This window comes from Dasypus novemcinctus, chromosome 12 (genome assembly GCF_030445035.2).
Source record: "Dasypus novemcinctus isolate mDasNov1 chromosome 12, mDasNov1.1.hap2, whole genome shotgun sequence".
Classification (NCBI taxonomy): domain Eukaryota; kingdom Metazoa; phylum Chordata; class Mammalia; order Cingulata; family Dasypodidae; genus Dasypus; species Dasypus novemcinctus.
Window position 1 is genome coordinate 103,453,525 of NC_080684.1, and position 13,551 is coordinate 103,467,075.

The following is a 13,551-nucleotide window of genomic DNA, read 5'->3' on the forward strand; positions in this document are numbered from 1 at the left end:
GGCAGCTTGCTGGCAGCTCTGCCCTGAGGGAAGGAGCTGAGTGGGAGCGAGGCCTGTGGGCGCTGCCCCTGCCAGGTCCTCACTGCCAGCAGGGTGTGGGGGAGAGGGGCACGGATGGCAGCAGCCTAAAGCCAGGGCTCGCTGGGCCCGCGCTGGTGCAGCTCTAGGCCTGCCTCCCTCCCTCTCCTGGCAGGGTGGCTGCTGGGGTGGCTGCAGAGGAGGGGCAGGGAGGGGCGGCGGGAAGGGACTTGGATGCCTTGGTCTACCTGGGCGCTGGGCCACTCAGGCCTCCTTTGACAGGTTCTAAGGCAGCGCTCTTCAAACCGTGCGCAGCGGCCATTTTAGTACATTACAAACACAAATAAACAAACAAAAAATATTCAGAAGCTCAGCCCGCAGAGCACACGTGACCCAGGTCAGGGCTGTCCTGTGACTGACAACACGTAGGTGCCTGTGTGGGTGCAGGGAGCTGTGGACGTGGACAGGTGCGCAGGATACGTGGGCCAGCTTGCCGAGTACTACACTGGGGCCTGCCCAGGGCTCCCTGCCAGCCGGAAGCCTCTAGAGAAACGCCTGCCTTGGGTTCTCCGCAGAGACGGCTGGCTGCTTGCAGAGGGCATCTGGGGAGGCCTGGGGTGGGTCCCGGCAAACAGCACGACAAGCTGCCTCTCATCGTGACCGCCAGCTGGTGTCCTGCTGTCCTGGCAGGGCCCAGGACACCTCCCTTGCTCTCCATGTCTGGGCACTGAGCATATGCTACTTTTAAAATTTGGGCGGAGAAGATCCACAAATGAAACTTCAGCAGATTTAAAAAAAAATCCTAGAAACCTGCCCCCCAGGTTGGAGGCAACCTTGGGGCTGGCCAGGGAGCCCACCTACCCGCCTTGAAGCTCAGCTCGTCGTGCTCCTGCCCTTCGTAGTCATAAAGGGCCCGCACCCGAACTTCTGTCCCCGAGGTGGTGTCCTCCTCAAACGGATTTGAGTCCCCGTTGGCATCCGTGGAGGAGAAAGGGTTGTTAGATTCATCATCTGACCAGTCAGTGGGGTAGCTCTGGGTCTTCTCATAGCTGCTCACGCTGCAAAGAAGCGGTTGACACAGGCGCCCTCAGCACGGGGTCAGCACAGGCCTAAGTGCTGGAGCGGAGGACCCAGGAGCCTGGGGCCGGGGCCGAAGCCTCCTGGGTGGAGCACAGTGCGGCGCAGCTCCCTCTCCCGACCAGGTCAGGTTCCCTGCAGGGTGGCGGTGGGCTGGGCCCTGGCAAGCACGTGGGTCCCATCCACAGTCGTCGTGAGCTCCCAGCATGCAGGGTCACACACGCCGCCCACACCAGCACCCTGCAGGGACCGCCCAGCACAGACTGCCAGGCTGTCTTCCTATGGTGGGGGACAGGGCTTTGCCCTGATAAAGGGTTAAATATTGGACAGAGAAAAGGCAACCGAAGACTGTTAGCTGTGTCCCTCCCTGAGAAGATGGAGAAGCCAGAGAGGCCGTCCCTGGCTGGGAGCCGGGCAGCAGTGCCCCGTCCTGACGGGCGTCAGGCACTGCTTGCAGAGCCGAGAGGGCGAGAGTCTGAGAGAGACCCCTGGACAGAGAGAGGGAGAGAGGGAGAGTGCAAGGTGGAAACCAGAGGAAAACGTTTGTTCACCAACTTTTTGGCCTTAATGTCTTCCTTCTCACTGACGGTGCTGCCTGTGTCGTCCTCGTCCTCGAAGGGGTTGTAGCTGGACTGGGACTGCGCTGACTGTGCGGGGTTGCTCGGGACACTAAGGCTGCTACTGGGGAGAGAGAGAGCTTTGAGGGGGCCCCAGCTGCAGGGCCTGCAGGAGAAGGCAGCTCCTCGGCAGACTGGAGAGGCCTCTGCTGAACAGAAAGCTCTTCTAGCAGAGCCCGTGGAATCCTGGGCTGCTAACCAGGCTTCAGGCCTCTAAGAGAACAAGACTTCCGACATCTCCCTCCAGAGCAGGAGCCTAGGCCGGGGGACGGGCACGCTAGAGCACATCCCCGGGCCTCCCAACCCGGCCCTCACTCCCACTGCCATGGGCCGGCCCTGCGGAGGGTGCTCCAGAGAGAAAACCCATCACCCAGGCCGAGTGGGGCCCCAGAGAAACCCGAAACAGCCCCGCCCAAGGGCTGACAGTCCGAGGGGAAGATGGGACGAGCAGTGACTACCAAGTGCTGAGTGCTGTGACAGAGGCCGGAACAAGAGGCCCAAAGGAAAGGGACAGGCCTCTCTTGCCTGCTCCAGGGCGGCGTGGGGGTCACCAAGCACTGGGCAGATGGCTGGCTCAGTGTGAGCCTCCAGCACCCCAGAGCTGGCAGGAGGTGAGGTGATGACACACCTCGGGCCACCAGCGTGACCCCGAGTGGCCAGCAACCGCCTCAGCTGCCTCGGGTCGGGTGAGGGGCAGTGCTGCTACATCCAGGCCGTGTCTGAGAGCACCAGGCCGTCCTCCCTCCCTGGCACCTTTCTCGAGCAGACTTTCTGGTCCTTTTCTGGGCAGCTGAATCGGGGCAGCGGCCCTGGCCAGCCTGCAGCTCCAGAGCCACCTCGGAGGCAGGGTCTCGCCTGCCCCTGGGCCTGAGGTCTGATGTCTGGGATAGGTCCTTACTGCTCAGGTTGCTTGACTGAGCCCAGTGGCAAATGACAACGAGCGCATCTGCCCAAGTTCCTGGGTGGGGGCCTCAGTCCCTGTGGTTACATGAAAGGCTGCGGGGACCTGGGCTGATTCTCTGGGCCTGGGCCTGTGGCTTCCAGGAAGCGATGGCATCATGATGGCAGCTCTGGGGAGGGTACCACCACCTAGGTGCTGTGAATCTGAGGCTGGGGCACGTCCCGGGGCAAGGCCTCGCCCAGCACACCCTCTCCAGGAGGTTCTAATGTCCTCAGTGCCACCTCTTCTACCCACAATTCATTTTAAGCCAAGAATGAAGTCAGAAAACACCCAACGTGCTCAGCAAACAGGTGATTTGCAAAAGGGGACACTTGACAATACCCCCATGTTCCCCTCCTCCCATCTGGCAATTCAGCTGTGTACAGCAAGGGGAAGCACGCACTGACTCTGCCAGGACCCATGAACTAACAGGACATCACCTGCCTGTGTTGGGCACAGGGCAGCCGCTGTCACCACTGGGGCAATAACGACCAGCACCTACCTCAGCCTTCCCTCTCTTAGGGCCTGAAGCACGGTCGTGGAAAAGGCTCCCTCCCTGGACTTTTCTGCAGGTTTGGCACCCGAGCACAAAGATGATCCTCCCTGGCTGCCCTTGGGCCACTGCCCAGCAGAGCTCAGGCCCTCAGGGAGTGCCTGGAAAGATGCCCACGGGGGTTCCTCCAGTGACCCACTGGGGAATTTTCTCGGGTATCCAACCCAGGGAGTGTCTAGGCCCATGCAGATGACCCAGGGGACCTCAGTGCCGCTGGCGGCCTGCCTGGCTGCTCACCTGCTGTGCTTGTTCTGCAAACTCTGGTCGCCCGTTTGGTTGATGCCCATCAGGGTGACACCATCGGCAGCCTTCTTCTTCTCTCTCCGACTGAGAGTTCGATTCAGGTCTGCTGACCACTCCTGGACAACAGGTGCCAGGGGAGAGACACTGGGCTGTCAGGTGGTAGCGGCTATAGCAGTTTAAACTGCAACCCAGTGAGCTGATGTCCTGCCCTGCCCAGTTTCCCAGTGGACCTCAGGCTCCCCAGTGCCCAACTTCTGACCCAAACGACCCGAACCTCCTCACTGTCCCAGGAGGGGCTCCTCCTCAGGGGGCCTGGCAGGTGGCACTGGTACCCCAGGTCCGACCCATCTGTGGCAGCCCGGGCTCCCAGGAGGGGCAGAGCTTGACTGTCCAGGGACACTGGGTGGATGATGACAGAACCAGGGCTACCACCTGGGCATCCTACATGCCAGTCACACGGACCCTCCCAATCCCACCCTCTGCCCAGCCGCCAGTCCCTCCGGCTGGCACGACTCATGGCACAGGGCAGGCAGAGGCCTTGCCAGATGCCCTCAACCTTCTGAAGCAGTCAGGAGCCTGCCCTCTGAGGAGCCGGGCCTTGGCCTTGAAGCTGAAAGCCTTCCTGTTTAGCCCCAAACTGCCTCTGTTCACAGGGGGTAGGAGAGCTGGTTGTGGGGATCTGAACAAGCCCGACGTGTCAGAAATTCAAGCCTGGACTGCAAAGAAAAGCAGAGGAGACAAGCTAACTTTGGCCACTCAAGATTTCCTAGGAGAAAGGGTCCTCGCCTGGTGCCCCTCGCTCCTTGGAACTTTTCTTTTTAATCTGAGCAGCATGCTGGAGGGCTTCAGAGCAGAGTGAGTCTGCTTGCTTATCTCCCCAGAGCTGTGCCATTTTCCCAGCATGCTAACAGGCTTTTATCAACTGTGCTGAAAAACAGGGAGTGGGGAGAAAGAAGGAAGGGGGGTATGATTTATTTTCCAGAAAAGCGCAGCCTGTATGTACATTGTTTTTTCCCCTCTCCTCTCCACCTGTTATTGTACAACTTTAATTTAGTAAAACATTGCCTGGTTGAGTCCACAGTTCTGCTCACATGTAGGTAAAGAGTTCCGAGGTTAGAAGTCATCTTAGAAATGTCAAGTCTAACCTGTCAATTTACCATATAAAGAAAATGAGGCCCAAAAAGAAAAAAATGTCTTGCCCCTGCAGAACTGGTGGCAGACCTGGTCCACTGACTTAATCTAGGTCACCAATTTGCCTATTAATTATTTTCTTGACTGACATTAGCTATTTGGTTGAGAACTACATAGGAACCTCAGAGTTCCCAATAGTGACCTTTTGAATGTCAATACATCCTGACCGGGTGGCTTCCATGGGCCCATGTGATCAATGTCCTTTGAGAGGAAAGGTTAGCTGTTAACTCTTCTGACAGTTCTTTCCTGAGACGGTTGCCCAAACCAGGCTGTGAGACACATACAGACCCAAACAGGCTGGAGACACACACTGCACAAGGCTTGGAATTTAACAATTTAGCCATAAAAAAGAAACTTACTTCATCCTTGTGGCATGGAAAATAAAAAAAATAATTTCATTAGAGAAAGTCAAGCATGATCCTGTAACAACTGCAAATGTGTGCCGCACGGCAGATGCCGCCCTGGTTCCCACCAGCTCTGCCCCTGAATGCCAGCCCACCCGAGATGGCATGGCAAGTCTCCATCCCAGACCATTCCAGCAGAACAACCCAAAGGGGATCCCCTGGGGAATCTCCCAGGGGACTTCCTGTGACATTCCCTGGAGCAGTGACCAGCTCTGCAGGTTCGAGCCCAGCTGTGCACACACGGCACCACCACACTGCTCCCCAGGGTGCCATCATCGAGGGAGGAGGGGCTGGGGCTCTGAGCTTTCTCCACGATGCCCACTTCCACTTGGGAAGGCCCTGCCCCTTTGCTTCCTCCCCGGGCCTCCAGGGCAGTAGGCACAGCCTGCTCTGCTGCCTCCTGCTGGGAACAGAAGTCCTGAGGTTGGTGCAGGAGCTGTGGTCACTGGCAGGAACCCACAATATTATTTGGTGAAACTTTCTTTTGACAGCCCAGAAAACAGAAGCAGGGAATGAGGGCCAACAGAACTGAGGCTGCAGAGCTATAAGGAGGCTTCTGGGCGGGCCTAGGGCCAGGCCAAGGGTGATAACCCAGCATGGACCAGGTCATGGAATTCCCCAGCAACCTTAGATGGATGCTGCTGCTGACCCCATTTTAGACATGCAGAAACTGAGGCATGAAAAGGGCAAATGCTTTGCTCAGCATCACACAGCAGGCAAGTGGGAAAGGAGGCCACGCTCCCCCTGCCATCGGGTGAAGCCACACGGCCACCCCAAGGCAGAGGCAGCTGCCTTCTGGCATCCCTTCTGGAGGAGACCTGCAGAGCCCTTTGGACCCTGGCCAGGGGCTGTTACACCCATGTACTTCAGCCCCTGTCCTGAGGAGGGAGACTCCTTCCTTCAGAGAACAGGGATGCCAGAACTTGCTACGCCCAGGGGCCAAGCGGGCCTGGAGACTCAGGCCTAGGGTGCTAAGAGCCCCAGGTCCCTAGATTCTCACATGGTGCAGTGAAGACACTGACAGACTTAGACTCACTAAAATGGGAAAAAAGGGAAGTTGACCTTGAATCAAACCCGAATGAATTTACTCTCTGAATTAAGGCAGAGCTCCTGGTCTGCAGCGTAAGAAAAGCTGCACTAAGTCCACCTTCTGCTTGCCCTGTGGCCTGTCCCTTCCCAGCCATCTTGCAGTGGCTGGCCACCACCACGCAGGCTAGGGCAGGGACCTGTGGTCCTGTGTAAACTGCACCCGGCAAACTGTCAGCATGTTCTTGACTGCACCTCTCCCTAGAAATGCAGAAGGCCCTGCAGTAGCACCCAAAGGCGCCTGGGATCTACACATCACCTTGGTTTGTCCTGGAGCTACGCATCAAGCTGCCTAATGAATAGGGCAAAGGCCAACACAGTCTGGAATGAGAAAGACACTGTACAAGCTACCCTCCCAGGCCGCCAAGGGTCACAGGTGCTGCAGCCTCCTCTTACCTCAAACTGCGGCCAGTTCATGGACATGCCTGGCCCGTGATTGGCTCTGAACCACCTCAGGTCCTCCACTGCGTCTGCAGCTTTGATGCTCTGTTCCAGGTCATGGTAAATGTTTTTGTAGCTAAAGCAGAGAGACAAACCACACTCCTTTGGAAGGCAGGGACATCACTTATCCTAGGCCAGGGCCTGGCCAGCAGGACGCCTTGTGGGGTCTGCACCCTGTACTAAAGCTGATTTCATAAAAGCAGACCAGGAGCCCCCTCCCCACCTTGTCACGGCCTTCTGCCCACTATGTGCAGATGTGGGCGTATCAACTACAACCACGGTATGGAAGCCAGAGCGTTGGCTTCTGCCAAGTTAGCTTTAAAGTAAACTAGGTGGCCACAAATAAGCTTTGCTCTGTATCAGACAGTACCACAGGCACAGGCACCTGGGCTGATGGGGCACCAATCTGTGAGGAAATTAACCAGGACCAGAAATGAGGGGAAAAAACAAAAAGCGTCAAAAAGTACCCTACTCCTCACCCCTTTATCTCTATCAGAAAAGCCAGAAAGTTGCAACCAGATGTATAAATGCAGTAACGAAGACGGCCAGGGGCTTGCTGCCTACACCTGGAAGACGCTGACCACGCAGGGTAAGAGCGTGCACCCCCGGGCCGTGACAGGCCCACTGGCCCACTGTGTGGCTGGTCGTCATTTACCCTCCCCTGCTAGGTGGGCACCACGCTGTCTACTTCCCCATGGGCCAGGGCGTGAATGACTAGCCTGTAGCCCCAGACAGTTACACATGCAACAGAAGTTATTCTAGGCTCACCACCAGCCTGCCCTTGCCAGCTGGGTTGTAACTGCAGGCCAGTCACTTAACCTTGTCCAGCCTCAGTTTCCTCATCAATAAGATGGGGGATAATGACACCTACTTCCCAAGACTGTCATAACGATTAATTACAGACAGAGAGGTGTGCAGTAACTACTGATTTTGATGTTTTTTATACCAAAGGAGATGAAGAGAATATAATTTCCTGCTAAAGACAGGCTTGAGCCATGAGTTCATTTTTAAATGGCTCTGCTATATCCCTGGTTAACCTGGTGAAGGCATTCCAGGACCAAAGATGAGGAAAGGGCAGAAGAAATGTCATGGCGTCTGTGTAATGATTTGGAAATGAATCGCTGAGGGTCTGGGACCACTGAGAAGTCAAGAACAAGCGGCAGCATCTGCTCTGGATTAAAGATTTCATGAAGGGCCTCAGAGTAAGACCAGCCTGGGAAATGCTCTACTCCTTCCTGGGTTGACGTCAGACGTGCCCTGACATTGGCTGGTCCTAGCTATAGTTCCAGAATGGGGTGGCCCTCCCCTCCTGCCCAGACCCAAAGAGGGAGTTGGCCATAGTGTGGCCCACCTCATCTGTACGGCAAGAGGCTGTCCGGCTCAGGTCAGTGGTCACAGGCAGTAGGCAGGTGCCCAGGCTGACATGTGACTGCAGAGCAGGCTCTGCAGAAGGACCCTCTCAGGGCATCAAAAGCAGAGAAAAGCAGGGCCCTAAGTACCCGAGGAGTCTTTCTGAAAACATTGCCACCCAGGCCTGACTGGGCAGCAACTGAGTTTTATGTAAAAGCAAATCTCCACTGATTTCATTGTGACTTGTTTTTAGCCAAAAGGAAACTTACCTGGCCAGATTTGATAGGTCTAGGTGCTTCTGAACCTCCAGCAGAACTTCCCGGAAGAAGCGCAGGCGCTTCTCTTCAAACTGCTGGCACTGCTCAAACACCTGCTCCATGTTCTCCATGTACTGGGGGGTGCTCTGGTCAAGCTCCTTCAGGGACTTCTCATATTTTTCTTTGGTCTAGAAAAAAATCCAGGCACCACAAGACAAAGATGAATTTCCATTCAGTCTCCAGTTCATTACCAGCCATTCCAGGTTACAGGAAGATGCAGGCAGGGTCTTCAGAGATGGGTGGCAAGGCACCACAGGAGCCCAGAGGAGCAAGCAGGAGTCTCGCCCTGGGAAGAGAGCAGAAGACTTTCTGGAGGAGGTGGGGTCTCCTGGGGCCTTGGAGGAGTCTGAGGCAGCAGTGGGAGTAGCATGAGGGTCAGAAGCAAAGTGTGTAAGCAAGACACGGCAGAGCACGGGGACCCCATCGCTAATGGAACCTGAGGGTTCTGCGGGGATGAAGGGAGAGGAGGGCTAAGGTCAAAAAGGGAAGCCTGGTATGGCCTAACCTCCTGGACTTTGACAGAAGAGCTTCTGGCATGACCAGGCACTCTGCTCCCAGGCTGGGACAGATGTGGGCAAGTTAAAAGCCAATGCTGGTACCCCAAGCTAAGTGCCAGGGTCTGGGCAGGCCCCCGAAGAATGAGGGGCTGGAATCTGCTACCTGCTGAGTACCCAACCCCATCTGAGTTGGTGCCCAATCCTTTATGTATGAGTTACTGACCTGATGCTTGATAATAGAAAAGTATTTTAACTAAAGTGTCACCTCAATCTCCTAACAAACCCAGCTTGACTGAGGCCTTACCTATAGTATCTATGACATTACTGGGAAGTATGTGATTCAACCTCCCTGATCTTCATTTCCTCATTCACAAAACAGAGGTGATACAACCTGATTCAGAGAGGTGCAGTGGAGTCACCTGAGACCTGAAAAGGTTAGCAGGTGGCAGCCGATCAACTCAGGACTCCTACTTCCCTTTTGCCTTCAAGTCCTCTTTCTGGAGTGCTGCTCCCTCCAGCACTTCATTCCTTCCCTTTCTCCAGATCCAGCTCAGGAGTCCCTTTATCCAAGAATGTCAGAGCAGGGAATATGCTTGGTAATAGCACCCTCCAAGCCTCTCACTTACTACAGAGCAACGGAGGGACGTGGGGCCAAGCCAGGCTCAGAACACAGAGCCCAAGTGCTCGCCGTGCCTCAGCTCCTTCCTTTTAAATTCCAAGAAGATGTTGTCTAGTTTTAAAATCCTGATTCTGGGACCTTCCAGGTAGAATTACTACTGACATTTGTGGAGCATTTCAGAGTTTACAAAGTGCTTTTACAGAATCATCTCATGTGGCCTCACTAACCCACGGAGGTGGAAAATCTGCCGTCCACCAGATAAGGAAGGGTACACTGCCTCTGCACTGTCCCTTCTTGGCTGAAATCCACTGCCCCCCACCCCCACCCCCACATTCCCACAGCCTCTACCCTCACCTCTTCTGGGCCTGCCTCTGGCGAGGCTGCAGGCCAGCTCCGGCCCGTCTCGCAGCCCTGTGTGCCCTGAGACCACAGGGCACGACTGCTGGCCTCCACCCCCTCCAGCCACCGCAGCACCAGGACTCCCTCCACTCACACCAGAGCCAGGCTTCTGACCGTCCCCATCCCTTCACCGCAGCCCAGAGCCCTCCTGTGGCAGCTCTTGGTCGGCAGCACCCCGGCTGCTGCCTCCTCCATCTGGTCGAGGTCAGGCATCGTGGCCCTGCTGTTGACCTTGCCAGTTCTCCCCCATGCTCCTGCTGGAGCGGTTTCCCTCCTCTCTGTCTACAGAGATCCTCGCTGGGAGGCTGCCCCTCCACCCACCTCCCTCGGGGCACAAGGAACCACTCCCTCCCCCCTGCTTGCCCAGCACTTGGCTCCTGCCCCCACAGGGAGGTGAGCACAACGGGGCAGTGGAAAGGTGAGGTGAGGGCAGGGGTGGGTTTTATTGATTGTTGTCCATCTAGTCACCCCTCTGACCAAGTACTTACAAAATGCTTACCACGTGTCAGAGCGACAAACAAGTGAAATGTGAAATTTTCATATTTTACCCAACATGTGAAAATAAATGTTACATATAACATGGATGACTCGCCTTAAGAACATCTTGCTTGCACTTTTCTACTTTGTCTTGCAATTTCTTAAGCTGTTCGGGATTGAGTGACGGGTCAATTTTGCTATTGGTCTCTCGGGATGTTGCCAGCTTCTCCTCTTTGCACGCTGTGTGGTAGGCCTTTTTTGCAGCATCTACCTACAAGGGGAATGAGTTTCTGAATGTCACGTTTCTGCAAGTTCAAAATCCCCTGTAGAGGTTACACACAGAACATGGAAAATGATTGTGCTATCAAGGTGAGAGCAAAAGGGAACAAAATTGCATGCACACTACGATTACGAGGAGATCTAACACAGGAACTTGACACATTGGTTGTGTGCCTGCCTTGTTCCATGTGGTATCACAGGCACCTGGGATACAGCTCGAAACAAAGAAACCTGTGGCTTCATGAAGCTTACATTCTAGCTTAAGGAGACAAATACAATTAACTAAATCATAAAGTAAACAAGACGGTGATAAATGCTACCAAGGAAACTAAAGCAGGGAAGAGAGCCAGGGAGCTCAGGTGCGGATATGCTAGAGGATTTTATATAGAGTAGTTGCAGAAAACCTAAGATGATGTGACGTTAACACGCTGAAGGAAGCAAAACATATGGAGATCTGCGGAAAGAGCATTTCAGGCAGCTGGGACAACAAGTAGAAAGAAAGTTCCAAAAGAAACCCCTACAGTGAGGGAGGGTTTAGACGAGGAGGCAGGGTTACAGGGCATATTTTCTGTATTTTTAATGGCCACTTTACAGTCGTCTCGGACCTCCACAATTGTATGTATGTAGATGCAGGTTTATTTATTTGACAGAAGCATCCTTACTTGAACTTAAGTCATAGGTTTTATTCTAGAATGGAAAGATGTGTAGCAACGGCCTTGTGGGGAAGCTGGCTTCCTTATGAAAGGAAGGCATATCCCCCAGGTGTGCAGTGTTTGGGCCAACAACAAGAAAGAAGAGAAAAGAGATGAGGCAAAAGTTGAGAGAAAAAAAGGAAAGCCTGCTGTTACGCCCCAAAGACAGAAGTCTGTTTTGAGTGATTCTGAGAAGGAGGAAGGCAGTGCCAACCTTTGGAAAAGTGGGGAGGGGACTCCTGGAAGGATGTGGCAGGGCGGGTAGGCCCTCACATGCTGTGGTGAGGGCAAGGCCGGGGGAAGCCACCCGGCGTTGGTGCGGGTGACAGCCCTGGACAAGGCACAGTGGTTGTTAACTGCTGTTTTTAGAAAAGGAATACATACTGTTTGCAAATTTAAGAGAAAGATGAATGCAAGAGAAAGAAAAATTTTATATTAAACCTTCTAGCCCCATGGCATTTTTAAGTTTCTGAAGTAGACAATTTCCTCAGGTTGGGGGGTGCTGACAGTGGTTAGGAACATGGGTTTTGAGCTCTGGCCCTGGTGTGTGGCTCTGAGCCTGTTTCGCTCTGTAGAATGATGGTGCTAAGTGTTAAATTTAAGGAATGCACATCGAGCACTCGAGGTCTTGAGCCTGGGAATATGGAGCCTCCCGGGCTTCTGGCCTGAGGCGTGGCCCCTTTCTACCAGCTGTGGCACCCTCTGCCTCACAAGCAGGCAGGAATTCCTGGCAGGGCAGGAGGGAGCACTGCCAGTCGGGGAGGCTCAGCGCAATCAGGCTGCCAGGGCACGAGAGAGGGCAGGGCGGTGGGCTGCGGGGGAGTGCACCTCTTTGAGCTTCTTGGCCCAGGGCTTCTGTGCCTTCCGAAAGCCGTCCTCAGCCTCTTTGGTCTCCTTAAATCCTCCCATCATCTGCTTGTGAAAGGCCTCCTTCTGCCAATTCTTGATCTTCTCGAAGTCCTCATTCATCAGCGAGGCCTTCACCTCGAGGTGCAGTTCGCTCACTCTCTCCGCCTCGGACATGACGGCCACCCAGGCCTTCTCCACCGTCCCATACTGAGGCCCTGGGCACAGGGGAGAAGCTGGTGGGTTACTCAGCACTGAGCCAGCGGCTGGCCCCAGCCCAGCCCGTGGGTGGGGATTTCCACTGTCAGTATCCCTCAGCTGCTAGATGGGATTTTAGGTCAGCAGCCCGGCTGCTTGGCTGGGACAAGGTTTGCTTTTGGTTGTTTCAGATATACTCCCTCAGGGTTCTGTTCCTTTTTCAGTTCCGTGGGATGAAAAAACTAAAATAAGGAACTGAAGTTGAATCTGTCCTGTCATTCTTTTAATAGGGAAATTGGGGAGATTACACACATTTCCTTTTTAAAAGTCGCTGAGTTCTTTAAAAACTTAAATTTCTGCCTCTTAGAGATTTTAATGTGCTTAGGGCTGGCCCAACCAGGAGGCACCTTGTGAAGTGAGCTGAGCGCCCCGGCACCCCCAGGCGCTGGCTCTATCAGTGCTGCCCTCAGTCTCCTGCGCTTGCTCGCCCCACCGCGGAAACCCTCCACTGAACCCCGGGCCAGGCCGGCCTCTGCTCACACACCCGCCGCACGCCAGCAGACAGCTGGGCTCGGAGAGGGGCTGAGGCGGGCTGACTGAATGTAGGACTGCCTCAGCAGAAGGGCGTCCTATCTCGGGGAAGAAGGAGAGGAGGAGACAGGAACTGGCTCGGGCCCAGAGGGCAGTGGGAATGCCTGCGTCTCCTCACTGGTCTCAGTCCACAAGACACAGGAAGGAAACTCTAATCAGGCCTGTCTACTTTGTTAAGGGGGGCGGTGGGGTGTGGGTAGAGTGTGGTGGGGGCAAGGTGGGGAGAGATGCTATGACAGAAGCTGAGGATAAAGTGAGAAGGCGCAGGGCCTGTCCTCGAGGGGCTTGGGGGCAGGCAGGGGGCCAGGGCAGGGTGAGCAGGAGGCAGGACAAGGGGCAGGCAGGAAACCCAAGAAGCACATACACCCTGGGGTTTGGGGCAGTAGAATGTGACAGAGGAGGTTTAGCCTTTAAACTTCTAATCCCTCCTGCTACAAAATGAGCATCTACCAAGCCGTGGCAGGACCCACACAGTGATGGTGGCGAGAGTGCTTGGTAAAGCCTGAATTCCAAAGAGAAGGGACGGTGTGTTGGATCCTGAGAGGGATTCGGGATAACGGCGACCACTTACTGGTGTGAGCCGACCCCTCCCCCACTGCTCTGCCCACTCCCCTCCCTGGACACCTACTCCACACCAAGGCCCTGGGGTAAGCCCCCGTGTGCCTCAACTGACGGGCAGCCCACCTGAGTCCTCCAGCATCAAGGGAAAAGACAGG

The 13,551-nt window shown here is 55.1% G+C and overlaps 1 protein-coding gene across 20 annotated transcripts in view; it reads right to left on the minus strand.

The window, feature by feature from the left end:
• Positions 1 to 13,551, minus strand: part of PACSIN2 (protein kinase C and casein kinase substrate in neurons 2) — a 165,243-nt gene that overhangs the window by 3,680 nt on the left and 148,012 nt on the right. For 10 of the 20 annotated variants that reach the window (XM_058308883.2, XM_058308885.1, XM_058308884.2 and 7 more), the window contains 7 exons: positions 12,029 to 12,264; positions 10,345 to 10,500; positions 8,190 to 8,365; positions 6,526 to 6,646; positions 3,443 to 3,564; positions 1,651 to 1,776; positions 880 to 1,076 (listed from right to left, as the gene is read on the minus strand). In XM_058308883.2, the coding sequence (XP_058164866.1) occupies positions 880 to 1,076; positions 1,651 to 1,776; positions 3,443 to 3,564; positions 6,526 to 6,646; positions 8,190 to 8,365; positions 10,345 to 10,500; positions 12,029 to 12,264 (1,134 nt within the window). The remainder of the gene's footprint in view (positions 1 to 879; positions 1,077 to 1,650; positions 1,777 to 3,442; positions 3,565 to 6,525; positions 6,647 to 8,189; positions 8,366 to 10,344; positions 10,501 to 12,028; positions 12,265 to 13,551) is intronic. The other 10 variants (XM_058308888.2, XM_058308889.2, XM_058308891.2 and 7 more) reach the window with 2 other exon arrangements.